The sequence below is a fragment of the Lissotriton vulgaris genome, chromosome 3_1, assembly GCF_964263255.1.
Source record: "Lissotriton vulgaris chromosome 3_1, aLisVul1.2, whole genome shotgun sequence".
NCBI classification, from domain to species: domain Eukaryota; kingdom Metazoa; phylum Chordata; class Amphibia; order Caudata; family Salamandridae; genus Lissotriton; species Lissotriton vulgaris.
The window spans coordinates 1,052,036,699-1,052,063,845 of record NC_141689.1 but is presented as its reverse complement, the minus strand read 5'-3'; the positions used below and the strand labels follow the sequence as shown (position 1 = coordinate 1,052,063,845).

Genomic DNA, 27,147 nt, shown 5'->3' with positions numbered 1-27,147 from the left:
CGTACCTCTTTTTGGTCATATATTGTGGGCAAGTAGGACTCTGTATGGGAAGCAAAGACATGGTGAGCATGGGCGAATGCACAGTGTATGGAGTGGGATGATGGTGCTGAGGCCCTATTGAGACTGGTCTCTGGCATTGAGCAATGTTCGACAGTGAAGTCTGGAAAATGCTTAATATGTGATCAGGAAGAGAGCAATTTCATAAAGTCTTCTTCATAAAGTGTGGTTGTGATTTGCTGAACATATGTGGTAAAGGCTGAGATTAAACAGGGTCTCCGTGTGCGGCCAATGGCCTATCTACTTGCCATGGACAACAAGTGGACAGCCTCTTTCCCAGGTAGGAGCTCACTCAGAATACTGGCTCTGAAAAGGAGTAGAGGAGATGTGATCATTGAAGAGTTGTTTTCTCAGACTGCCATTCCTTCAGCACTGACTAATAATTACAATGTTTTATTCACGTAGAACTCCAAGCAGGACAAGTTCACAGAACATCTCTCCCAAAAAGCGAAGCTGCATCCGACGCAAAGACTGAATTCTTCTTTTATCCGCAGAGGTACAAATATTCCCACAATGTTTTATTTTTGGATTCTCTTACAGATGTGCTGCCGGACTATAGGAACTAACAATGTAGCTTAGGTATGTAATGAATCAATGCACTTCCTCTACTATGGAACTGATTACACCAATGCTCTGGCTGATTGTGGCCAGAAATAATTAGAGAAGAGGTCTGTAACTAAAGTTAGAGAGTTTCTGATCCAGAGGACACTTTCCAGACACTATGCTTACAAATGACACCACTTATTGTCATCCAGTTTGACTACCTAAGGGTAGTGCATGCAGTAGCCAGAAAGCCTTTTGCAAAAAGAGGGCTTAGGCAATGGATAAGGTATACAAAAGTGATTGTCCACACTGAAATGGGAACTTCAAGGCTATTTATTCTGGTGAAATCAGGTTTTGTTACAGCTGTTTAGTTCAATATAATGCATGGCATCAGAAACTTTTTTGTTGATTTAGTTCGTACACATACCCACACCACACCCTTGTTTTACCTGAGGTGTTGTTAAATTGAGTACTTTGATTTCCTAAGCTGTCAAAATAAAATATATTCTGTCTTTCATTTTTTTAGTTAAAGAGAAGAGAAAAAGTCTTGCCCAAAAGCAAGGATCCACTTTCACTTCACTCCATGAGCGAATTGTGTCATTACAACAACTGGTAGCTGTTCTACAGAATGGAAAAAGGGCAGCATCATGCTCTGCCAAAGAGTTTCAGAAAGCCAATCAGAAATTAGCAACTGAATTGACTCTAGCAAACCAAAGACTTCAAATTGGCAAACAAATGGCACAGGTGAGTTCCATACTATATTTCAGTATTTATAAAAGACTCTTCCATATGTGTTCCAAGCCCTTTCCACACACTTGACAAGATGCAACAAAAACAAAAGGATTCAAGAGCATGGTTATGAATTCCAGCCCTTAAAATGTGATTAAGTATTAACTTGATTTCTTGAATATAGTTAAAAAGTCCCTTGATTTCAGACTGGGGAGAGTTTTGTTTTGGGGTGTCGAGGACTGCTTAGGATCACGTTACTTCTGCTATCTGCGACTACTCGGGAAATTTGAAAGTCGTTTTTGACATTCTTAGGTGAGCTCATATCTTGAAAATCTGTCACAAAGATAGGTTCATATTCTTGAATCATTATGTGACTGACGTAAGTAACTGGAAACGGGGTAGCATGATTATCCTAACACACACAGCAGATCAAACCAAAGCTATGTTCATTTTATTTAATACAAGGGTATATGTATCCTAAAAATAGCAGATGAGATCACCACAGCTGATGCAGTTAGGTGGATGGCATAATGATTAAAATCTCCAATCCGATATCTCCCACACAGATGGTCCATAGCCCACTTCACTCCCACATGGGTATGGCTTGTTGGTTGCAAGATCCACACCCTCCTTCAGAGCAGAGCTGAGCTAAACCCCTCACTCTGCAAACCACACCACACATACTGATTTGGGCCAGGGCTTGCTGCTCCCCAGGGTAAGCCATCCATGGATAAACCCCAAACACTAATCCCGCCTCTGACAGAAAAGCACTAATCTGCACAGCAATTGTGGAATGTGCAACCCACGAAAGCATTGTAATGGAAATTGCTCCACTTCTCCACATGAACTACCAACAAAACCATTAATCAAACACAGCATCACCTACAACACACATGATCACACAACCCGCTCTATACTGTACAAACACACTAGAAGTGCAACCCATAGCTGCCAGCACAGCCCTGCAACACCCAGCACTGTTGCAGAATCGCTCAACATAATTTCAGATTGATCCAGCTTACTAAAAATAACCGATAGTATGGACCATACAAAAAGAAAAATAAGGAGGTGACAGGTTAAGATAATATAAAAAAAGAGACCCTAGACCCAGGAACCTAAAACTGGTTGAGCCCACAACAACAAGGACCAGTGAATAGCAAACCAGGACTCTGGGAAATCAGATGGAAATACCAAAAATTACAGATGCAGAAACTGGGGACAGTGGTGACTTCTAACCACAGATTCCTCACCTTAGAATACTACTCAAACATCAGACTGGATCTGGAAAACCTTGAACAGTACCTCCTGACGGCAGTAGGTGGTGTTGCCCGACTCTACATCAGCGTTGTCTGTTTTGGAAGTGATATTGTGTTACCTTTATAGGTGCCACGCTGGTGTGCTGCCATCAGTTCCTTTTGTTCTCCACCAACAGCGCAGATCTGGAGAGCTACTGTTGTCACTTTTTGATCACACTTTTGTTACTTTATGTTGACCCTTTTTGAGCTATTGCTTCCAGTGTACTAGGGACATGCCCCAAAGTACGGGATTTAAACCTTGTGAGAATATAACAGAAAATGTCTGTGTCTGATCCCCACTTGGTTTGTCTCTGGCGCCTGGGGGCAAGTTATGATTTTTACACCTGCGTGAAGTGCAAGTTGATAAACCCCAAGGTGAGGCTCCATCCTGTTCCCGGGGCCACTCATGGGGCTGTCCTTGGAGTCGTTCTCCTGGACGCTAGTCTTCGCACTTGAAGAATTCTTCATCTAAGTCAGGTAAGTCGAAGAAGCACAAGAAAAGAAGTTGAAGCATTCTTCATCTTCGCCCTGCAAACAACGTGCTTCCTTGTCCCACTCCTGCACTCGACCTGCGGAGCCGACATAAGGGCCTCTCCACGTTACCCCGTGTTTTCTGGAGCCACGCTCGTACAATTGAAGCAATTCTACGCACCATGCATACCATCTTTTTGCCACTAACTCTTTCTAGAGCGCCTTCGGGCCACACAGACCTGAGAGGTGCCACAGCCGTGTCGCTGCTGGCGTGTTCACTCTCTATGCCAGCGGGGTCCTCTGTATTCATCCCCGATCTGGATTGACACAGACACTGGTGCCTCTGCCCACCTTGACTCTGCCCCTTCCTAGGCCATCCCTGCTTGATGATGAGCCAATTGTCATTCCTGACACCAATCCGACTGCACTCCCCGACATCACTGTTGGCACCTTCCAGACCATCCTATCCCCTTGACTATCCATCTGACCCCTATCTTCCCGAAGTAGTTGATTGAGATGTGTAGGGCCCCTTGAAGAACCCTGAAGATTATGACAACTGGTATGAGGAGTTGGCTGATGCGATTGGCTTGGAAACCTCCCCAGATGTCGGTATAGTTGCCCATCGGGGCAGATTTCAGATGAAGGCACATTCTTTGCCATCGTGGTGCCCAGGTAGCAGATGTTCAGGATCTCCAGCTGCCAGTTGTCGAGGTCAAGACTAACGTCTTGACTGAGGTGCTTCAACCTGGGGTGGCTTCATCTGAACCCATGCTCCCCTTTAAAGAGGCCCTCACCAACATTCTCCTAGGGCATCAGCGAAACCTTTCACAGGGGCTCCTGGGCACTAAATAATTGCTTCTCTGTAGTGTCTCGCCCCGGGAGACTCAGCCTTCCTTTCCCAGCTCCGCTCTCCTGAGGGGTGACCCATTAGACTGGTTGCTGGTACTGGTGGCATCCACAGTTGTGCTTCCAGATACTTTTCCCCTATGAGCTACTGGTAAGTGCTCACCCGAGGGCCTTATGATACAGTTCTTAGTGGGTGTTTACTTTTCCCCATTCCCTGATGAAATTGTCTGTAAGTTGCAGTGTGGCATTGAAATATGTCGGCCGTTCACATTAAAATGGTCTAAACTTGGGATCTGGTTTTGATCATGCATATGGGCATAGAGTAAAGACATGCTAGATGCCACACTTAACTCACTTTTAATGCTTTTTGTGAGGTGGTGAATAGAGTCTTTCTTTCTTTACGAGGAACTAATCGAGGCTGATAGGTTTATTTTGAGTCTATACATTACAAAGGCACACACAAGCAGCACTTTTTGATGCAGTCTTGGTGTTGGTTCGCCTGCTTATAGGAAAGCTGCTAATGATGACAAAGTGAGCAAGTTGGTGAATAACAGCCAAAAAACTTGTGGTGATTGCTTATGTGAGGCACTTCCTAAATGTTTTCTTCACACATTTTTGATTAGTAGCATTGATGTGAAAGTTGGCCTGACGAAAGTATCACTCATAGGCACAGGGATAGTTTCCAAAAGGATATTGGAACAAGACCCCTCCTTACTAAGTAACATAGATGTTACTGGCTGCCTTGTGAAATATAGAGTTTGTGTGATCAACATCAAGGTCTTTATTGGTTGCAGAGCCTCTCCCCTGAGAACCTGGTTATTCAGGCCTAAACAGCGAAGGTCAATGCAATTGCGTTCTATAAGAATGTGGAGTAATATGTTGTGATGCTGTTTAGGCTTCACCATGCAATACTCTCACAATACCACAAAGGTGGTCCTTGGATTCAGAATAATAAATGCTTAGCACATTCCTGGTAGAGTGGCAGTCCGGCTTTACTACAGGAACACGTGTTTAGCATTTCAGAGTACCAACATGGACGATAAGTAATTGGCATGACTCATAAGGAATCCAGCACCAATTTATGAAAATCAAGCTGACTTTTATTTAATTTTAGACACCAAAACGTAGTAAATCAGATAAGTGTAAGCAGAGAGATGGATTTTAGAAGCAATATTAAATCAGTGCACAAACAATACTGCATAACCTTATTATTGCAGTCAATGGTAAAAAGCAGTATTGACAATCGTTCACATGCAGGTCTTGTTGCGTAGAACCCAACGAGTGTAAAGGTGTTGTGAGTCACAGGACCAAGCGACGACGGTCAGTTCGATTTTAACTGGCTCGAGAAGCCATGGGGAAGAGTTGTCCTTGGTGCTGAAGCGGGAGCCCCAGGAGAGCTTGTTTTTCAGCTTACATTGTGCAGATGGGGAACATGGTACAAAAAGTCAACAACAAAGCTGCTACTGATGTCGGATGAAGGTTTTGCGGAGTTCACTTGGAGGTGCAACGTTGAGTAAAGGGGTGGACTAACAAGCCTTGGCAGTGGTAAGCACAGCAGAAAGTTAATTTAACGTCTGGAGGTATGGGGGAACACAGTAGCCACCTGAAACTTTGCGAAGGTCAGGACTATGTTTCCCACAGTGCACTGGACCATCTACTTCTCGGTGATCACTCAGAAGGCCCAGTGGCTAGCTTTCTTTGGTTCCGGTACATAGGTTTTACCTGTGGTGTACAGGGGACTAGTGCCACTTGTCCGGGGGAGTCTGGTGATGCTGTTGGCTCTCAAAGGGGTCCCTCTGTCTGGAAGAACCGAGCTTTGGTCCTGAACAAGTCGCAGTCATGCAATTCCAGGAAGGTGCAAAGTATCACGCCTTTGATTTGTGCATCTCCTGTTGTCACAGACTCTGGTCTCTTCTTTTGTCCTTGTTGCAAGTCAGATCAGGACTGAGGTTCTGGTTCCGGGGTAGCCCTTAAATCCTAGATGAAGGGACGTTAGGTGTGTGGGTGCAAGTGGCCAATGGACTACTACCTCCATCCCGTAATCTGCCCCTAAGGGGACCACATCGGGGGGTGCAGGTCAACCTTTCTACCCAGAACCCACTATTCTACCACTTTTAAAAATGGCAGACCAGGTAGCCCACCCTAGGGGCGTGGCTAGCCTTTCTTGGGTTGTACACTTCCTAAATACCTAATTTTCCTAACCTACCCAGGTGGAGATACACCTGGAGGGAGAAGGAGGGCTGTTAACTCCTTTGAGAGGCATCTTGGTTCCATATCAAAGGTGGTACAGCCTTTGAAGCGCACCACCTTGATGTTCCACTTCACTAGCCATCCTGTCAGTGTGGGAGGTGTGACCTCCTTCCCACCCAGGCCATTCTATCTGATTCCTGGGAGAGTTCACACCTCCTGGCAGGGGGTCAGATTCCTGGCTTGTCAGCAGCAGCCACGGGCTGGAAGCCAGAGCACAGGAAAGGCTGGGCCAAAAAGGTGGGTAACCTCTAAGGTACATAAAAACCCTCATAAACCTCCATTCAGACCAATTGTAAGTACGGTACGTGTAATTCAATTCACGAACCCATTGAAACCTATTTAGATAGACATTTGCAAATGTCAGTCAAACAGATGCTGAGTTTCTTGCAAGATACCACCGACTTTTTGATAAAACTCCAAGCTCTGACCTTCGATCAAACCACACCAGTACTTTTATGTGCTATCGATATGAACTCACTTTATACATCAATACCCCATAATTTGGGTCTTCAAGCAGTAGAAACAGCATTACTGCAAACCACCTGATCTTCAACTTTTCTTGATGGAACTTTTGCAATTCACTTTACTGCATAGTTACTTTACATTTGACAAAAAATTCTACATTCAATTATCCGGAGTAGCTATGGGTAATTGTGCAGCTCCTGCATATGCAATCATGACAGTAAACTTATTTTAGACAAATTTCGCAACAGAGTGTACCCTTGTGACACTTTGAAAGCAGAAAGTGAGAGAGCATCAAAAATAAAGCGAAATGACCTGTTGAAATCTAAAGCAATTGTAAGTTCATCTGAAAAACGCAGTGTGATCATATCTAAATTCTCAACTGACAGTAAATGGATCAAACATATTATCAAACAGCACTGGCAAATTTTACAACTTGAACCTGACTTCAATAAGATTTTTGAGCAACATCCCATTTTTTCATACCAGCGATCTAAGAATCTTTAACAAATGTTGAAATCACCACAACAAACATCTACAAGTTCTAAAGGTACAATTCCTTGCTACAATTGTTCTAACTGCCACAGCATCAACCCAGGAAATGTGGCATCTCATCCCACACAAGGGACTCCGATTAAACTGAAAGTAAATGCGACTTGTGACACCAGAAATGTGGTTTACCTGTTGAAATGCCCTTGTGGCCTCCCATATGTGGGAAAAACTGAACAAAAAATCAAAGTCAGATTAACTGAGCACCGCAGCAATATTCGTACCAAAAACTTGAAATCCAGTTAAGCAGCTCACTACATTCAACAAGGTCATAACCTCAGCCAAATCAAGTTGTTAGAAAACCCACAGGTATTGATCCAAAGAAATTTCTTCTACAAAGAGAACTATTTTGGATTCACAAAATGCATTCCATGCATCCAAAAGAACTTAATGAAAGAATGGAATACAGTAGTTTTCTTTAACTTATTGGTCACTCTCTGATTTGTTTCCATCTTCTGGCAGCCTTTTTATATCTCTTTTTCTATCTCTTCCATCTTCCCATCATCTTTTGTTCTCAATTTTCTTTTTTTCTCTATCCACGTTTTCACAAATTTGTTCATATTTTTTTTATCGTCTACATGTTTCCCTTGTTCCCCCTGTTTCACATGTTTTCCTTTAAATTCCTCTTATGACTTTCGATATGTCTAGTTTCCCCGGGTCCCAGTTTGCCTCGAATTCCCTTCTTCTCTTGCCCTTTTTCTTCGTGGGTATATAGCCCCATTTACTATGCTACACTTCAATACTTTTTTGTCTCTCTCCATACGCTTTTTCTTTACCTGTTTTAACCATGCAACGTAATGTTAACATATGTTCCAGTGCTTACCAAATTAAATTATTCACAGTGTATTTTTGTTTATTCACTATGTCACTTTTTTAGTCCGTTGACCATATTACATTGTTCATAATGTATTCTTGTACATTTCTTATGTCACCTCTTTGGTTTGTTTCCGGGACGGCTTTTGTCCGTTTTCATTTGTGCCAGTCATCTGTGTTGTTCTTCACACGGATGTTCTCTTCCGGTTTCGAGTCCTATTTCTATACTCACGCACTTCACGCAGTGTTTCCTCACGCTTCCTGGATCCGGGCTTGTCCCATGGCGTCCTGTTAGTTTTGTACGCGGTGCTTCGGTGAGTCTTAAGTTCAATGCACCTTGTTCTCCCTATTCGTATGTTTCTTTTACCACATTTGAACGGCTTGCCAATCTTTTTTCACTAATTTCTTTCCATATACCATTCACCTGATTAGACGGTTGTTATTATTTTTTATGGGTAGCACACGTTTTACCCCGCACTCAAGATTCCGGTCCACACGTTCGTGTTTATTTTCACAGTTACCACCTCCGAACGGCTTGTTAATTTTTATTATATCATGACTTATTCACCCGATAAGACGATTATTTTTCTATGGGTAGCACACTTTTTCACCCCGAACTTAAGATTCCGGTTCACATATTCGTGTTTGTTATCACAGTTACACCTTCATAAGTTATGCCGCTTGTCCATCCCTGATATTAACATCACCACCTCGATTTATATTCCGCATCCGTGTAGCATTGTGATTTCCACTGTGTTCTCTTCCTTTTAACCCATCACTTCATTTATGCACCCTCTTCTAACCTTTTTCTTGACATAGTGACGTTAGCTTCGGGCCCTGAATTTACAAATAGCTTTTTCCTGTTTGTTGGTTTCCTTAGACATTTAACCCCTGAAGAAGAGCCAAGCTAGACTCGAAATGCATTGGGGTCAATATGCACTGTATTGAAGGAGGATGTCTTCGATTGATATGCTATGATTTACGGCATATTAGTGCAACAAAGAATTAAATTGGAATAACCTATTTCCTTCTGTTTGGATAAATGAAAATTTGGAATAAATGAATGGCAACATAAACTTTCATCACTTTATGGAGTAAGGATGTGTTGACACTTTTTTTAAGTTTGACTTTGGCGTGCTCAAGAGCCACACCTTACGCCTGTAAGATCTCTCGAGTTTTTAACCTCTAAGGTAGCCACTTGGGGTGAATGCCACATCATCCTCAGCATGAGATTCGTCTCAGGGGTGATGAGGCACGTCGTTTGATACCAAACACAACATATTTAGGTGATACCATTATGGAGCTGCCAACCTCTGCTTTACCCGTGTGCCAGCCCATGTTATCCTATGGACTGCCTATAACTTCAAGTGTCTTTTAATAGTAAAGGCCCATATAGGGGCATATAAGTTTACACTTACATGTTCCTGCCTCCTGGGCGTAGGATGCCTTCCCAAAGATTGACTAGCATTAATCAAAAATAAAAATAGTGCATTGACTTTGCCATACACGGTGAGGACAAAGTTGAGTTCAAGCAGTTTGCACTGCACCTGCACTCTGCATTGACAGGCCTCCTGTCAGTAGTTTAGGTCACTCAGGGTGACATAAACATTGATTCAGGCCCTGGTAACTCCTTTAACCCCAATGCACTGGGTACGAGTGGTACCATATACAAGGGACGTATAACGGGGTGAAAGTCCTTGCCAGTTGGGGTTACCAATTCAAACACATCATTTTTAGGGAGAGAGCACTGGCACTGGGGCCTGGGCAGTAGACTCCAGTGCACTTTCTCCATCCATTACCCATCAGCATTGGAGCAAATAGTGGGAGGTGACCATACAAAGAAGGCACTTTCCTACACTCTCCCTACCACACCACTTAATTTGTAACCCAAGAGGCTGGACTCCTCTACATGCCTCTTGGGGCGAATAGTGGAATTCAGTTGCTCAGCTGCTACCCATGTTGCCAGAGGAAGGTCGCATCATCATCCACTAAGCTCTGGTGAATGGCAGGGATGCAACAAAGTTCGCCATCTGGTGCTGACTGGACCCTTTGGACTCCCTCAGTAGAGCCTTGGCTTCGACAGTGGTGCTACGTCACCACGTCTGGTTATGGTCCACTGGGTTCTCATGAGATGTCCAATCTTAACTGATTCACATGACCTTCAGTGGCTCCCACCTAATTGGCGACAAGGCAATGCACTGCTTGAGTGCTTTTGCAAAAGCATGGTTACTGCCAGACCCTTGGCTATTTCCTCTAGAACCATTCACAGCAGCAGTCCTTTTGCCACTACAGTAGACATGTAAGGGTTAATTTTGGGTGCCCACAATACCAACCACACCTTGTTCAGCAGCTTGTCCAGCCCTTTCAAGGATGGGGCCAGAAAGCCCTGAAAAGATTCAGGAACCTGTCCCAGCATGCTGCCCAGTCCAATGCTCCTCCGACTGCCACAGCCTCAAAACCTCTTCAGTGTACCCTCCATCCAGCATAGACATTCCATTGATGGCAGAGTCAGGTACCACCTGCCCCAATGGTAAGCGATAACATCGGAGAAGTGGGTGCTACAGATCATCCAGAATGGTTATACCCTACCATTATTGTGACCACCTCCACCCCTTGCACCATACCAAGAACGGCCTACAGAAGATCAATTCGGTTTGCTTTAGAAGAAATGCAACCTCTTTTGATCAAAAGAATTATCGATAGAGTACCCGCATCAGAAGTAGCGTGTGGTTGTTATTCCCGCACTTTCTGTGCTGAAGGAGGACAGAGGCCTCTGCCCTATGCTAGACCTGCACCCTTTCAACTACTTCCTGAAAAAAGAGAAGTTCAAGATGCTCACATTGGCTCAGATCCTGGCTGTCCTGGAACCTGGATGGTACCGCTGGACATGCAGGAAGCATTTTTCAAAATCTCCATCCTATTGGCCCTCGGGCACTTTCTGTAGTTAGTAGTGGGGCATTAGCATTTTCGGTTCACTGTGCTCCCCTTTGGCCTCCCCAGTGCCCCTCATGTGTCCATTTAAGTGATTGCAATGGTTGCAGCCCATCTGTCGAGTTTAGAGGTTCTAGTCTTCCCCTATCACGAAGATTGGCTGTTTGAGGTGGGCTCGCCCCAGGCGGCCGTCACCTACCTCCAGGCTATCATCAACTTCCTGCATTAGTTGGGGTTCAGTGTCAACGTGCCGAAGTAACTCCTGACTCTGTCAGATGCTCTCTTTCATCTGATCCATTCTTGACGCACTTGTCCTCTGGAGCAGCGAGTCTGGGATAGTCAGGCTATGATTACAATGTTTCCGCCTCTCTGCTGGATTTTGATGAGATTTACTTTGAGGCTGCTGGATCTCATGGCCTTCTGAATCCTGCCGGTGACTCATATCCGTTAGCACATTCTGGCTGTGCAGTAGGATCTGAAGTCCCAGTGGGTGTAGGATCAGGGGCATCTCTCTGACCTGGTCCAGTCATCAGAGCTCATCCAAAGTTCACAGTGGACAGACGCGTCACTCCTAGATGGCTTTGCCATCTGGGAGAGAGGAGATCTAAGGAATTTCGTCTCTGGCGGAGTTTCAGCTCCACATCAGTTTGTTGGAGTTGAGGGCAGTTCACTTGGTGTTGAAAAACTTCCTTCCCTTCATCAAAGGAAGGGTCGCACAGGCATTCTAGGACATCATCTCCGCTATGTGATATTGCTACAAACAGGGTGTGGTGGTGTTGTGGACCAAGTGTTAGGAGGCTCTGCGCCTCTGGATATGGCTGGAACAATACCTGACCAGATCTCCAAATGCCAGGGTGGACAAACTCAGCAGTCGATACCTTGCGAATCATGAATGGAATCTACCCGCAGGGGTGGTGCAAGATCTCTTTCGAGATTGGGAGGGGGACAGGGGAGGGGGGACACCTTGGCTAGTTCCATTTGCCACTGCCTGGCACGCCAAATGTCAGCAATTCAGCACGCTTGACTTCTCAAAGTGGCGCTCGCTCGTAGACACATTCAGTCTTGAGTGAGAGTGGGGTCTCCTATACACCTTTCCGCCTATACCACTACTGCCCCGAGTTCTGATGAAGTTAAGGAATTGGTAGGCCCTATTCATCCTAGTGGCATTAGTTTGTACATGAAGAGTCCAGTTTTCAGATCTCCTGAGCATGAGCATCTGTCCTCTGGTCAGGCTGCCTCTTTGAGAAGATATTCTATCTCAACAACAGGGCAGGGCCCTGCACCTGAACCTGCACATACTCCACCTTCATGCATGGAGATTGAGCTGCAACAGTTTAGGGTTTTAATTTCTCTCCCGTACTTTGTGATGCCATCTTGGCAGCCAGGCGTCCCTCTACTAAAACTGTGTACGTCTGCTGTTGGAATAAATGTATGGCTTGGCGTTCTTCACGCTATCTTGATCCTGTGTTGAGGTTTTGTTGTTTTTTCTCTCTTTAGCCGGCAAGGACCTGCTCTGGGAACTGTTAATAGTTACTTGTCAGCCATCCTGGATTTTTTGTGGCTTCTGGACCAACCCTCACTCTTTCGTTGTGGCTAGGTTTTTAGAAAAGTTTGCAACATTTGTTCCTCCAACTCCTTTTGTGATGCCCCAAGGGAACCTCAGTTTGGTCCTTATTTTTACTATGTTTTCTCGAGCTGCGTAGTCCGTCAAAGTGATGTAGCCGAGCAACAGTTGCATTGGCATCGAAGGGGTATAATGCCGGTTCTGATTGTTACAAAGTTGTCAATGCATGTATTCTTCTGGATCAGCACAGAACAGTTATTTCCAAGGGCCCAGGACTGGATTGGCACCCCTTGACAAGGCAGGACTCACAGATGGCAGAGTTCAGGTGCTGTTGCAGGGTTGTAGGAAGTCTTTACCAGCCCTGAGACTTCCGAACGGGTGCAAGCCAGCAATCCCTTGGAATCACTCTGGGTTAAATTTATATGGGTCCAGTCCTTTCCTCAGCAGGACAGCGTGGCACATCAGAGCAGAAAAGGAGTTCTTCCAGAGCAGCAGCCCAGCAGAGTGGCAGTCCTTAGGCCAGGACAGCAAATCTTCTACATGGTAGAGTCCTTCACAGGTCTGGTAGTGTACTATCTTGGTGGTGTCAGAGACCAAATACTTATACCTAGTTGTGCCTTTGAAGTGAGGATGACTTCAAAGAAGGGTCTTTGAAGTGCGCAAAGGTCCTTTCTTCCCAGATCTGGCTCCAAATTATCAGTAGGGGTTAATCATCCCTTTGCGTGGGTCAGGACACTACTTAGTCAGTTGCAAGTGTTGTCTCCTCCCTTCCTTCCTGCTCAGAAAGGCCAAGCAGAATGCAGATATGGCTCAGACACAACTAACCGTCCTGTGTTCGTGGCTGTCTAGATGGAGTGCACAAAGTGAACCCATCACCCTCCCAGGTGAGTATTGGAGACAGGCTGCAGGCACACTTTCTAAAATTCGTATTTCGAAAATAGTAATGTTGAATCCAACTTTTTTTTACTAATGGAGAGGATTTATCACTACCATCCCAATGATATAAAACATGATACAGCGACTCCTTTCTAATCAGGAATTACAGCGTAAAACTATATTAGGGAATTCCCAATGTTAACCTTTGAGAGAAGTAGGCCTCACAGTAGTGAAAAACAAATTTGGATGTTTGTCAATACCAGGACATGCAAAACTTAAAAGTACATATCCTACCTTTTACTTACACAGCACCCTGCCTTAAGGGCTATCTAGGACCTACCTTAGGGGTGACTTAGGTGTAATAAAAGGCGAGCTTAAGGCTTGGCAAAGAGTTTTAAATGCCAAGTCGAAGTGGCAGGTCTGAGACCGGTTTTAAAAGCTACTTGTGTGGTTGGCACAATCAGTGCTCCATTTAGTTTAGATGGATTTAGGCCCAGATCTCTGTACTGGGGTGAATGTAGGACATTGTTCTTCATTCAGTCCATCAACTATTGTTTTTGCATTTGTCACCCAGAGTGGGATGGGTATGCTCAGACGTGAGTCCCGTGCTCTCCATGCCACTGGAATCAAGCGATCCTGGCTGATGAGGGCTGAAATCCCGAAACCGGTACTAGGATGCTTGTTTCCAGCCCAGGGAGGACCTGGCTTGTTAGTTCGGGCTGGACTGTTCCCATTGGGACACAGGGTCAAGACTGATTTGCATATGGTTCTGTTCAAACTGGAATGGCATGGTGAGCAAAAAAACAATGGATTTAGGCCCAGATCTCTGTGCTGGGGTGAATGTATGACATTGTTCTGCATTCAGTCCATCAACTGTTGTTTTTCCATTTAGTTTACAGGCCCTGGGTATATGCTAAACCACTTTACAAGGCACTTACCAGGAAAATAAATATGCTTATTGGGTATACACCAATGTTACCATGTTTAGGGGAGAAACACTTGCACTTTAGCATTGATCAGCAGAGGTAAAGTACTCAGAGTCCCAAGGCCAACAAAAAGATACAGCAAAACGAGGAGGTACGCAGGCAAAGAGTTTGGGGGAAGATCACTTTAAGGACGACAAGCAGGACTAACAACAACTTTGCAAGTTCTGATGCAGTTCACCTCTGCTCATTACCATGCACTGCGCCAAAACCAAGAAAACATACATCTGCCTTTAAGATCACTTCCCTCCTTCTTTGTAACAGAGCATCATGGCGATTCCTCACACTTTTAGCAGACAGTTTTTATAAATATTTGCCGTTTGCTGCTTTTGTCCACCACGTTTCCAACCTCAACCCCTATTATGTTGGTAAGCTGAATAGCGGATACCAAAGGATTATTTATTATGTTTTAAATTACTTCTGACCATCAAACAACCTATCAAATTTACAATGCTGCTTACCTATCTTTGCTTAGTTTGCACCTTTTCTGCCCAGTGATACGACTTTTATTGGAAATGCAGTGGAGCATCATGAAAAGGACTATGCTGGGACTATGCTTACTGGGTGGAGTATGATCCCAATCTGGCAAAAATATCTGTGCTTATCAGCAGCGACTTGTTTCTTGGACCTGGCTAATTGGTTATGTAGTCCAAAAATGAAAGTGCTTAATGTGTATTAATAGAAAGAATCATGTACCGAAGAATACATGAAGCAATCACAGTATTAAAAAGGGCTTGTGTACATTGTATTAAACTATCATAAACATTATTTTGCTATAATACAATATCAGTGTGTGATTCGGTGTCAAACATGGAGTGGCCACCACAAAACATACATTGGATCATCTCACTGCTACGTGCTGCTTCATATGCACATCTGCACATAAGCCTCTCTTCCACCCCATATGTAGCTCATGTATGCTAGGAGAGTTGAGTCCAGACATGTCAATCCTATATCGCTACTTCAAGTCCAGAAGGTTTGCATTCAGGTGTCCTAGGTGTTTATGGGTCTGGTTCAGTCTAGTTGTTTTAATGGGCATCGTGTTTAGGGTATCTTTTTAAGACCATTCCTCATATCCATATAGTCTTGTGGTTAACTTGTTTGAAAGGCATGCAGTGAGTCACAGGTTCACCTGCTCACAAAAGGATGAGGTTAGTTTTCATCTTTAGAAGACGAAAAGGTGGATGGAATGTAGAAATAAGGGATAGAGCCACCAAGTGCCTTGCAGGCTATTCACACTACAATTGTCTTAGGGTTCTGCCTTAGGTAAAAAGCCAGATGGGTATTGAGAATGTGTACGGCGCTAGCTGCTGATCTGCACAACCTCAGGGGTACTTTGTTAGAGTTAATTCTATGCCTCGAAGTTTGAATGTTGAAGATTTGGCAATTGTGGCTGAGTAAATATTTTACTTGCAGGAAGCACCCTCTGTGATCTTGCTTTAACCATACTGTATGCATTATTTTCTCGATGTGAGTCATTCCTAGGATTGCTAATTTGACAATGAGAGCATTTAAATGTCATATTCACTTTCGCATTGCATCACATCCAGGAGTTAGTTGCGTTTGTTAGTGTGGAGTTTAGAAACTATATCCCAAGGCAAGCGTCTAAAAAGAGGTCTGTGCTGTATTTAATAATGTGAGGTGCCTGAACTAAATCTGTACAACTTTTATCCTTCTTAACACGTGATGAGAACCGGACTTGTGCGTTCATTTTTCAAATTAGAATCAGTTGTAAGAATGTGTTAGTAGTGTGGGTTAGACGTTGCATAGATTTATTTATTTTTTAAATTATTTTTCTTTTATGAAATATTTTATTCTTTTAACTTTATATAGATATGAAAAATGAAGGTCAGATAGCCTGTAAAATGATGTGAAAAATGATGTGTAGCCTATTTGCTAACCGATGTGAAATCTCCTTGGTATAATATCCCAATATAGTAAAATTAATCTAGACAGTTAAGTGTCACAGTCACCTGTTCTCATAAACTGCGAGTGAACTGCATCCTGCTTTTGCATTGTACTGCACTCTGACATCCCAGTCTCCTTAAGGGGGTTCTTCCACGTTCCCCAGATTTAAAGCACTTTTTGTTGACACTCTCCTTTTTTGTGAACCTTTTTCACACTATCCATGCAGCAATCCACAGTTGCTATCTATTGATCCTGGTAAGTAGGGGCAACAAGGTACACCCATTTCATTGACCTGTCCCTCTAGTCCACCATTAAGGCAAGGACAAAAATAATCGGTATTTGTGTGACTCATTTGCTTCCACTATCATACCCAACATGACATACTTTGGAACAGGCCTTATTTACCATTCTCAAATCTCAGAGGTAGCGCCCAATGTCTCCATCTAATTTGTTTGACTGCATGAGCACAGTCAAATCTCTGCCTGGCAGCAAAGGTATTCTTCGCTAGCGCTGCCGCCCATTTTCTGCAATGTGCGTAAGGTTTACTGCCAGAAGTATTCTTCATATTGAAACACCTTGAGAATGAGACGAGCAATGAGTAAAGCCTCAGGATTGTTAATGGTGGTATGTAAAGGATTGCCGCACATATTGCGTAACCTTGCAGTCCGCAGCTCAGTTAACTTCAAGATATTTTTTATTGTGCTCTAACAGTGAAATTAAACTGATAGGTTATCCACCAGTTTTAGAGGACAATGAACATACTTTTTTTCAAGTATTTTATTGTATTTAGAAAAAAAGATATAAAATCAAGGTATACTGCGATACATACATGCCAAAATTGATACTTATAAGTACGAAGTTAAACATAGTCACATGACAGCAATATGAGATCCATAGAACAATTAATGTGGATGGAGAAAATACCAAAGAAAATACTCCTATTAGATTGATGATGGGACAGAATTACTAAATGAATATGACCAGGTACATGGTGGCGGAAAGCAAATAATTTCAAAGCCTCCAGATAATAATTATCATCCCAAAGTAGAGGGGTCTAAAGGGTGAGGTGACAAATGTAGACCAAAGACCATGATGTAGTACAATATTGCCATGTCTTTTTTTATTTTACATAAAAAAACATATTTTTCTTAAAGTAGCAGTGCTCTCCTTAAAAGAGGAGAGTCAAGTCTCTTGAATTGGAGATCTACTCTAATCACTGCTTAAAGTTTTCCTGACCGCTATTTACAACATAGCACTTGGTTATTGTCATTGCTTAATTCCCCAAAACTACCTCTCCATTTCAAAATGAAAAAACAGTCATTTTCCTATATATATATACAGTGGACAGTAGGTACTGGTGATTTGTTGTAATGTAAATTAATTGGAAATACATTACTGTAAGATCAAAGTCATAAATGTAAAACTAAGAAAAATTAAAAACAGACCATGGAAGCTAGATGGGCACATATGGGAAGTTCTGAAATGGTATCCATGTTTTAGGATCTTAGTAGATAAAAAACTCCCTTGGGCCCTTTTGGAAAGTGCAAAATAAGAGGTGCCTAGATCACTCTGAATAGGTTTTTATAGGACGAATGGGGAATAAAGTCTTACCAAACTGTGATGCACCATACATTATTTATGGAACACCTGTCTGCCTCCTTTTAATTACCTCCAGACTTAATCAGCTTGGAGGAAGAATATGGTTAGGCCTTGCGTGCGTTGCAGCGCATGCGCTGCTCGCTGGCGAGAAATTTTGCGAGAGAGGGTTTTCAGAAAAGGGCTTTAAGCCCCGCCCCTCATTTCCATTGGCTGGTGTCGCCGTTTATGCTAAACTGTGGCCTGTCATTGGAAATTAGGGTTTTTTGTTGACGCCTTTTCGTCTCCGATTCGACTGGGCCACCAGCTTTGCTGCTGTCGCAAAGCACTTTCTTATCTTTATGGGGCCATGTGTTTCTAATTCACTCTAATTAGAAACACATGGGCCCATAAAGCTAAGAGATCGTTGCTTGTTCACATTGCATGAGAGTTGAGTGGGTTGCAAAAGAGGGTTGATGGAAACTGAGCGCTGTTGTATCACGCACTTTGTGACAGACGGGTAATGCAAAAAGTGCTCTTTGCGTTTGAAAAAATATAAAGCAGACACTCTTTTATATTTTATTAACTCCCTTATTTTCAAGTGTGCTTTTCATTCATGAGCTATTTTCTTGAAGTTTGTATTTGATGTTATTTATGATTGAGACAGCAAAGAATGAGTGGAAAATGGAGTAGACCTAATTATTTCAGCAACTATTTTGATATATATATATATATGTGTGAAAGGGCTCCCACAGCAAGTACGTCTCACAGGAACCACAAAAAGACTCGCACACCAGGGTCCGTGTAGAATTTGCGTTTATTGGCTTGACGCGTTTCGACCAGATGGTCTTCTTCGATAGCCAGCCACATACAAACACAATCACCATTTTATAAAAAAGTGCTCAAGAATAGTGGTGGAAACTGAGGAAGGACCAAAAAATACCAATGACTACAATTCATGAAACTACAAACGGGGTAGAAGACAGACTCAGTGGTACACGGTCTCACAGTTTAAACATTACTGGAATCAAATATTTTTAAATGAATAAATGATTAAATTAAATACATGAACATAATTCACGTGCATTTCATATTATCATATGTCTGTTTATACTGGTCATATTAATTGCTCATTTGATCCAAGGTAACACAATTAAATGATAACAGTGATGATAATGATAAGGATAATAATGATAGTGAAGGCCAAGTGGCCTATGATTCCCAGAATCCTCTTAGAGTCCACATGTTAGTACCACATCATGTCCATCCTGATTTAGTTTACACCTTAAATTAAATGGTCATGGTAAAGTGAGAGGTGGGTTTCGAATCTCGCCCATGTGGCCACTCAATCCATCTATTGATTACCAATAGCTCAATTGTAGTCTAATGAGAAAATACGTGTCCCCTGGCGGGGGGGTCCCACACAGTTTAAATAACGGACTGCTCCCGTATTGAGAACAGCCCCTCCGGAGAGATAGTCAAATTAAAAGAAATTAAGGGTGACAAGGTGCCAAAATGCCTCTTTCAGCACCGTGAGTTATACAAAACGTGAACCCTGTACTGACTATAGTTCGCCTAGCCAGGCCTAAAACAACAGTCAATTTTGGTGTGATTGTGAAAATAAAATTGTGGAGTAAGGACGTGCCTGTGAGGATGTCGGGAAGAATTTATTATCTTATTGATGATAGTGATGGGATGCTCTCAAGTGTGAGCTCGCCCATGTGCTGGCCCAAAGTGGTCCTGAGGTTGACGTTAAGTCTAAGCTTAGATGTGAAGCTTCCAACTATATACCCATCAACAAAGAGAGCCCTCTCTGGACGGGATTGTGAGAAGGATTTTGCAAACACAAAAGCTGGGGGAGGGGGAGTCATGGAAGCAGTAGAAAAGGGGGTGGGGAAAATGAGGATCAAGTGCAGTGTTAAGGCAGATCTTCCGGCTTAACATAAGGTTCTCAGCCAATATGCACGTATAATTCCTCATCCTCGTTCAAACCAAAGGGGTTTCTTGAATCCAGACGGATGATGTACCGGGATTCCAGGACACGTAGCTGTTTGAGACGGTTACCCCCTCTGGGATTCACTGGAACTCTGTCAGTGCCAAAAAAGGAAAATTGGTTAACATCACTGTTGTGGAAACGTAACCAGTGGCGTGCGTTAGCATAAGACATATCAACATTCTTGATTGCCCTCATGTGTTCCAAAATTCGCTTCTTTATTGGGAAGATGGTACTCCCAATATAGAACTTGGCACATGGGCAGACAATCACATATACACAATGGTCAGTGTTACAATTCATGAATTTCCCAATGTTTTCGCTCTTGCCAGTGGGGAGGGGATAGGATTTCACATTTTTACTAGTTGCACAGGCCTTACATTTGCCACATTTGTAAAAACCTTTCTGCTCGTTCAGCCAATTCTTCTTCTTGACTGGACCCTCAAAATAACTCTTCACTAGCATATCTTTTAAAGAGCGTGCCTTCCTATAGGTCAGCTGTGGTTGTCTATTGATCAATTTTCCTACCGTTGGGTCACTCTTAACGATATGCCAATGTTTTCTCAGTATTTCTCGTACCTTGCCTGCTTCCACACTATACGTTGTTATCATTCTGACATTATTGGATCCCAGGTTATTATGGTCACTAGCTGTTTTCTTGCTCAAGAGTGTCTCCCTTTTCCTGGCTTTAGCTTTCTCTTTGGCTACCTGCAGTACCTGGTCTGAGTATCCCCTGGCTTTAAACCTCTGGGTCATCGTGGTCTGTTCCTTTTCATAACTGTCATTCGAGCTACAGTTACGTTTGACTCTCAAAAATTCTCCAAACGGAATGCTGTCCTTGAGGCTGTTCGGGTGGTGACTTTTGGCATGTAAAATGCTGTTACCAGAGGTAGGTTTTCTGTAAAGATTTGTCTGAATAGTCCCTTCTACTATTCTAACTGTGACATCTAGGAAATCCATTTCTGAGTAGTCTACCTTATTAGTGAATTTCAGATTCACATCATTCCTATTGATGTTCAGAAGGAATTTATTCAGATCTGATCTTGTGCCATCCCAGATCAGAAAGATGTCGTCGATGTATCTGGTATAAAACACAATATGGCGAGTGACATCAACATTATCCTCTGACCATAGGGTTTGCTCTTCCCACCACCCCATCAGCATGCAGGCAAAGCTGGGAGCAAAGCAACTCCCCATCGCCGTGCCCACCTCTTGCTTGAACCAATTGTTCTCGAACAGAAAGAAATTATTCATAAGGCAGAATTCCAACATTTCAAGTAGCATTTCCGTTTGTTTTATATTGAAGATAGACCTGTCTCTCAGAAAATGTCTGCATGCTTTCAAACCATCAACGTGTCTGATACACGTGTACAAAGAGACCACGTCTATCGTAACCATACAGAAACTGTCCTCCCATCTGATGCCCTCAATCTTAGTGATGAAATCTGTGCTGTCTCTACAGTACGATGGAAGGTTGAGTACATACGGGAAAAGAAAAGTGTCCAGAAAAATAGAGGTGCTTTCTAGGAGACTGTCATTCGCCGATACAATGGGCCTGCCAGGTGGGTTGGTCTCGTCCTTGTGGACTTTGGGCAACATGTAAAAACAAGGGGAGACTGGATGCTGCACACATAAAAATCTGAATTCTGATTCAGCTAGTAGGTTCATGCCTCTCCAGTTTCTAAGTTTGTCATGATAAATAGAAATACTTGTCAAGTACTCTTCCCTGTTAGCTCTTCTATAGTTGCCTGACAATTCCAACTGTTTCCTCGCCTCCTGTCTATACAGATTGACATCCCACAAAACAGCAATACCACCCTTGTCTGAGGGTTTGATTATGCAGCATGGGTCAGCATTTAGGGTGCTAAGTGCTTTTCTCTGTTTCACTGTGAGGTTGTGAGCATGTTTGTTCTTGCTCTTCTCCCATAAAGAGAGAAGATCCCTACTGACAACGTCATGAAATGTCTCTAGGTTATCATGTGGAGTAATGGGATTAAAAGTAGATTTGGGCCTATGACCTGTTGCACTACGTCCTCCTAGCGTCAATCCCATTCTGTCCAGTACCTCCAAATCATCCAAACCACTCACATCTTCTCCGCACAATTCAAAGGCACTTGCTAGGCTGTCAACATCCTGAATCTGTAAAACATTAGACACCTGTGTGCTCCAAACTGTATCATTACTCCCTTGCTCAAGTGCACGTTTTTTCTTTAGTAAAAACATTTTGATTAATTTCAATTTACGGACAAAAAGGAAAACATCAATTCTGGTTTGGCTGTAATCGAAATTGGCTGTAGGGCAGAAAGTCAAGCCCAACTCCAAAACCGCATTTTCAGCCATAGTCAAGGTGTGGGAGGAAATGTTAACTATAGTCAAATTGGGCTCACCCATCACTGTTGCTTGTTCTGTCATGGTGTCTTCCCATGCGACATTGCTCCTCTTGTGTTTCCTCCCCCCGCGCCTTGTGGTTTTCCTCTTGTGTTTCCGCCTCTTCCTCTTCCGTATGTTCGGTTTGGTGGTCTTGCCCTTAGTGTTATTGCTGACTGTAAAAAATCATATTATTCCAAAGGTTTGAAAGATAGTTCACTCCTTCCACTTGTATATATATATATATATATATATATATATATATATATATATATATATATATATATGTGTGTTTGGAGGTTTGACACACATTCAAACATGCAGTTGCATGATTTTTATCTGTATGTGGAATGGTGTTTAATCTGTGGTGCCCCAGACCTAATTGCCTTTTTTGAGGCACCAATGTGGAAAGAGAACTGGCCTTCCAGAAAGAGACTTTACCTCTCTTGCCTTATGGCTGAGTTTTTGCAGAGATGTAAATAAATAATTTACTCTTAATTTCTATGCAGGTAAGTACTTAATCAATAATAACTCAGATCGGGTGAAAAAAGACAGAGTCCGTGGTGTTAGAGTTCTAAGGGTTTTATTCCTTAAAAAGGAATGGTCATGGCCAAGATATCATGTTCTGACCACCACACAGGGTGTCAGAAGGGATAGAGCGCGCCAACATTTTATTAACAGTACATAGCTTATATACTTATTGTACACCATTGAAAACAGTATAGAAGGCGTAACAGCTGAGAGAAGACAAGATAACAATATACACGTGGTACATGTGCGTAATCAAGAGGCGTGAACTAGAGGTGTGTTCTGGAAACGTCACTGATAGGTGTCACAAAGGGGTGGCACTAACAGAAAATGTGGCAATGTCAGCAGAAATCGGAAGCTTGGATGCGCGCGCAGCTGCATGACGTGTAATTGGAGGGGTGCAGGGGACTTGACATTTACACTGACGGAAAGGAGACAAAAGTCTGGCATGTCAGATCAACTTGTGCTTCTATCATATCTGATATCTGATGTTTAGGAACTAAGCTATCTGGGCGGAAAGGTCTCTAGAGCAGAAGCTATTCTATACTTGTTGTGAGTGCGTGTATAAGCGCCTGGGTGTCTGTATGAGAAGCGTGGGGGCATGGGGCCTTCCATGGAAGCATGGCAACGAAGCTATGAATTACTTGCACAGAGACAGGTCGGCCCTTTAGCCCTGTAGCTGAGGAAGGATGTTTACTGAAGCTAGCAGGCAGGAATGTATTTTCGGGGAGGGAAACAGATAACTCGAAGGTTATAGTCAATCTTGGCAGGCAGCAGGCTGAGCCGAGCGCGAGGGGCCGCGCTGAAAGTAAGTCAGAGTTCACGAGTACAGGGGCTGCCTGGGCAGAGATTTCTCGGAGTCAGAAGCCAGAAAAGAGGCTCGGTGGCAGAGATTCAGGGCCTACTTCAGCCAGAGCTGAAAAACGTAGGAGTACACTACAAAAAGACGTTGGCATAGCATACTTAGGAACGGACCATTCGACCCATTCATGGTGGGTCTGAAAGAGAACATGTTAACGTTGGACGCAAATGTATTTGCGTCTTCATAGCTGACACGGGAGGGAAGTTACATGCACTTTAACTCGTACATGGAGACGGTGGGGTACTCGCTAGGGAACACAACTTGACCATAAAATTTAGATTACCTCATTCCCTCCTTGTTCCCTACGGACCCTTCATGATATATCGATCATCATAAATCGATCAGTTTGTTCTTGTAACATTATATGTTCATCTTTCTTCTTTTGACTATTTGAGAGAAAACTGGAATGTTCAATGCAGGAAGTGGCACACAGTCCACATATTGCTGGCCCACACTGTAGGCACAGGCAGCAGCTGAATACTATAACAAGGCCAATGCCTAGGAAGGATAAGATCTTCCATCCCCAAGCTGTTAACGTTGTCCAGAACCAACCGGACCAAGTCCAGGTGCCTGGATTCTGATGTATCTGATTCGCAATTTTATGCAGACGGGTAATAGCTTGATAGACAGATGGTGCATTTTGTGGGATGAAAACGCAGCAACTTGACCCGATGACCTTACAGGCTCCACCTCTATCTGCCAAGATGACGTCAATAACAAGACGATTTTGAAGGACAACAACCCGCATAGCAGATTGCTCCTCTGTTAAGTTACCTAAGGCGGAGGCAGTTTCATGTACTACTGCTTCAAGTGTTCTAGTTAATCTACGTATTAATTTACTGTTTTGGACAGGTCCTAGAAAGAAAAAGAATCCTTTATTGAAATCAGTGTACTGTTCCCATGCCGTTTCTGTGTAGTCGACAAGTGGAATATCTCTTTTGGGTCTATTCGGTACTAGATTCGTATTTCTATGGTAATCTGGGGGAGCTAGAAAAACAGGTGGCAGAAGGAATGCAATGTAACAGGTACCATCCCAATCTGGAGGCAAACGTATGTAAGCGGTATGACCACAAACAAAATAGGAGTGACTGATAGCTTTGAAAGACGATTTACCATGATCACTGAATTCGACCACAGTAGTGCATTTACTATGACCTACGTGTACTGAACCTTTCTTGCTAACACATAATTCACCTGTGACTGGTAATACTAACATATGGGGCAGAACTGGAGCAGCCTCGGATTCAACAGTAAGGATCATAAGGCTAATTGTGTAATTACCTAATCCATATACTTCATTTTCTAGATCAGTTCCTATTCGAGTGGGAAGTCCCTCTTTATCAGGATAACAGACGTCGAGCAGGACTAAGTTCAAGTTTCCCCAAACCCAGCCCCCATCGAAAACAGCAATATCAGGATCTAAGGAATTAATTATTTTAAACCATGCCCCACAGGAGCCATTGTGAGTGAACGGGTACGGAAAGAGGGGCAGAGCTCCCTTGTAATTCTGGTAGGGAGGGAGTCGGCCACATATCCAGCAGTCGGTAGCATTATTTGTCTGATGGGAGTGGTGTAACATACTAATGAATGTATTGTTGCGCAGCGCAAGTCTGTAAGAGAGTTCATGTGCAGGAAGTTCACTAAAAGTGTGTTCAGCAGAGACATTGTAAACAGATTGTTCACGCCTGAAAATAGGCCAATATATAGGTAGCAGAATGCTGGCAATAATAATTAGAATACTTAGAAAAAACATTATTAACAACGTCACTATACAGTGACTATGCAGTGATTTACAGTATGTACGTTTCTTTGCTTCTCTCTCTCTCTCTCTATCTCGATCTAGGGGATACATGTCAGAAACTATTTAACCGATTCACCTAGGGGAGGACTTAAACAATTAAACTGTCTGACTTGCTAGATCGGAGTTTCATACGATATAGTTCTTGGGGAGTCTTTTCTCGTTCAGACACTGTAACGTCTTTTCTTTCAACACAGTCTTTGGTGGGGGTGGACGAGTCAGAGTCCTGTTTTAGTCCGTTTTTTAGTTCATTGCAAAGTTTGATGTGACTCGTGTGGACCCACCCCTTTCTCCCCTCTATCTTTACGGCGGTCCTCGTGGTGAGAAGAACGGTCTTCGGGGACTTCCAGCGGGGCTCCAGCGGACTTTTCCGGTCGAAATTCCGGACGAGTACCAGATCCCCAGGACGGACCTCGTGCTGCTTTACATCAGTGTTGTCAGGAAAAGCTGCGGCAACCTGTGAACGACATGATTGGAGTGCAGACATCAAGGAGGCAAGGTAATCTGTCAACATATTGCACTCAACATCAGTTATTTTCTTCGGAATGGGCGTCCCCCACATATTCGGTGGTCTGCCAAAGACCACTTCGTACGGGGATAGCCCTGATCTTGAATGGGCGACCATTCTCATGTAGAATAGTGCCACGGGCAGGGCGACTATCCAGTCGACCCCCTTTTCCTGACAGATCTTTGCAAGGCGGATTTTTAGTGTCTGATTATGCCTTTCTACAAGGCCTGCTGCTTCGGGATGTCGGACACAGTGGAACCTCCACTGATATCCTAGCAAAAGGGAAACCTGTTTCATCAACTCGGACGAGAATGGCTGTCCGTTATCTGAATACACGACACGGGGCAAACCGTACCGTGGGAAGAATTCACGAACCAACTGTCGGGCAGTGGTCGGAGCAGTGTAGTCTGGAACTGGGTATGCTTCGGTCCAGCGGGACAGAGCACAAACAACTACAAGGACATATTTGAATCCTCGACAACTGTTCATCTGGATATAATCCATCTGGAGGACTTCAAAAGGGTGATCGGGAGGATGAAATCCACCTTGTTCTACAGGGACGCTTTTACCTGGATTGAACTGACAACAGATCATGCAAGTACGCACTTTCTGTTTTGCTGCTGCTCGTAAGTGTTTGTTGTACCAGAGATTTTGCAAACTGTCTAACATCGCTTTCTCTCCTAGATGTGCCGGGCTATGTGCTGTGTTTATCATGACTTGAACCATTGAGTCAGGGAGAAACCATATAGATTTTTCCTTCGTTATCCAACCTTGATCTGTCTGAATCCCTCCTAGTTCAGTCCATTTCTTTATTTCATCTGGCGTAGCATGTGTCTGAATGTCAATTACGTCTAGGGCGGGATCTCTAACTGCCATACACTTTATCGGTACTATTGTCTTTGTCACATCAGTAATCTGGGTGTGAGTCAGTGCTGTATGTTTTGCTGTCTGGTCTGCCAGGTCGTTACCCTGGGAAACAGAATCTGTAACTTTAGTATGTGCCTTACACTTCATGACTGATATGCCCGAGGGCAAATGTATTGCTTCTAACAGTGCTTGAATGAGGGGACCGTGTTGAATCTTGGCCCCATGAGAGGTCAGGAAACCTCGTTCTTGCCAGAGGACTCCGAAGTCGTGTACGACCCCGAAGGCATAACGGGAATCAGTGTATATGTTAACATTTCTGTTCTTGGCTAGAATACAAGCTCGGGTCAGAGCGATGAGCTCTGCTGCTTGAGC

General features: G+C 43.4%; 1 protein-coding gene across 1 annotated transcript in view; it reads left to right on the top strand.

Moving 5' to 3' along the window:
* Positions 1-27,147, top strand: part of CNTLN (centlein) — a 1,560,264-nt gene that overhangs the window by 1,003,659 nt on the left and 529,458 nt on the right. The window contains exons 18-19 of the mRNA XM_086961469.1: positions 463-553; positions 1,127-1,344. Coding sequence (XP_086817595.1) covers positions 463-553; positions 1,127-1,344 — 309 coding nt within the window. The remainder of the gene's footprint in view (positions 1-462; positions 554-1,126; positions 1,345-27,147) is intronic.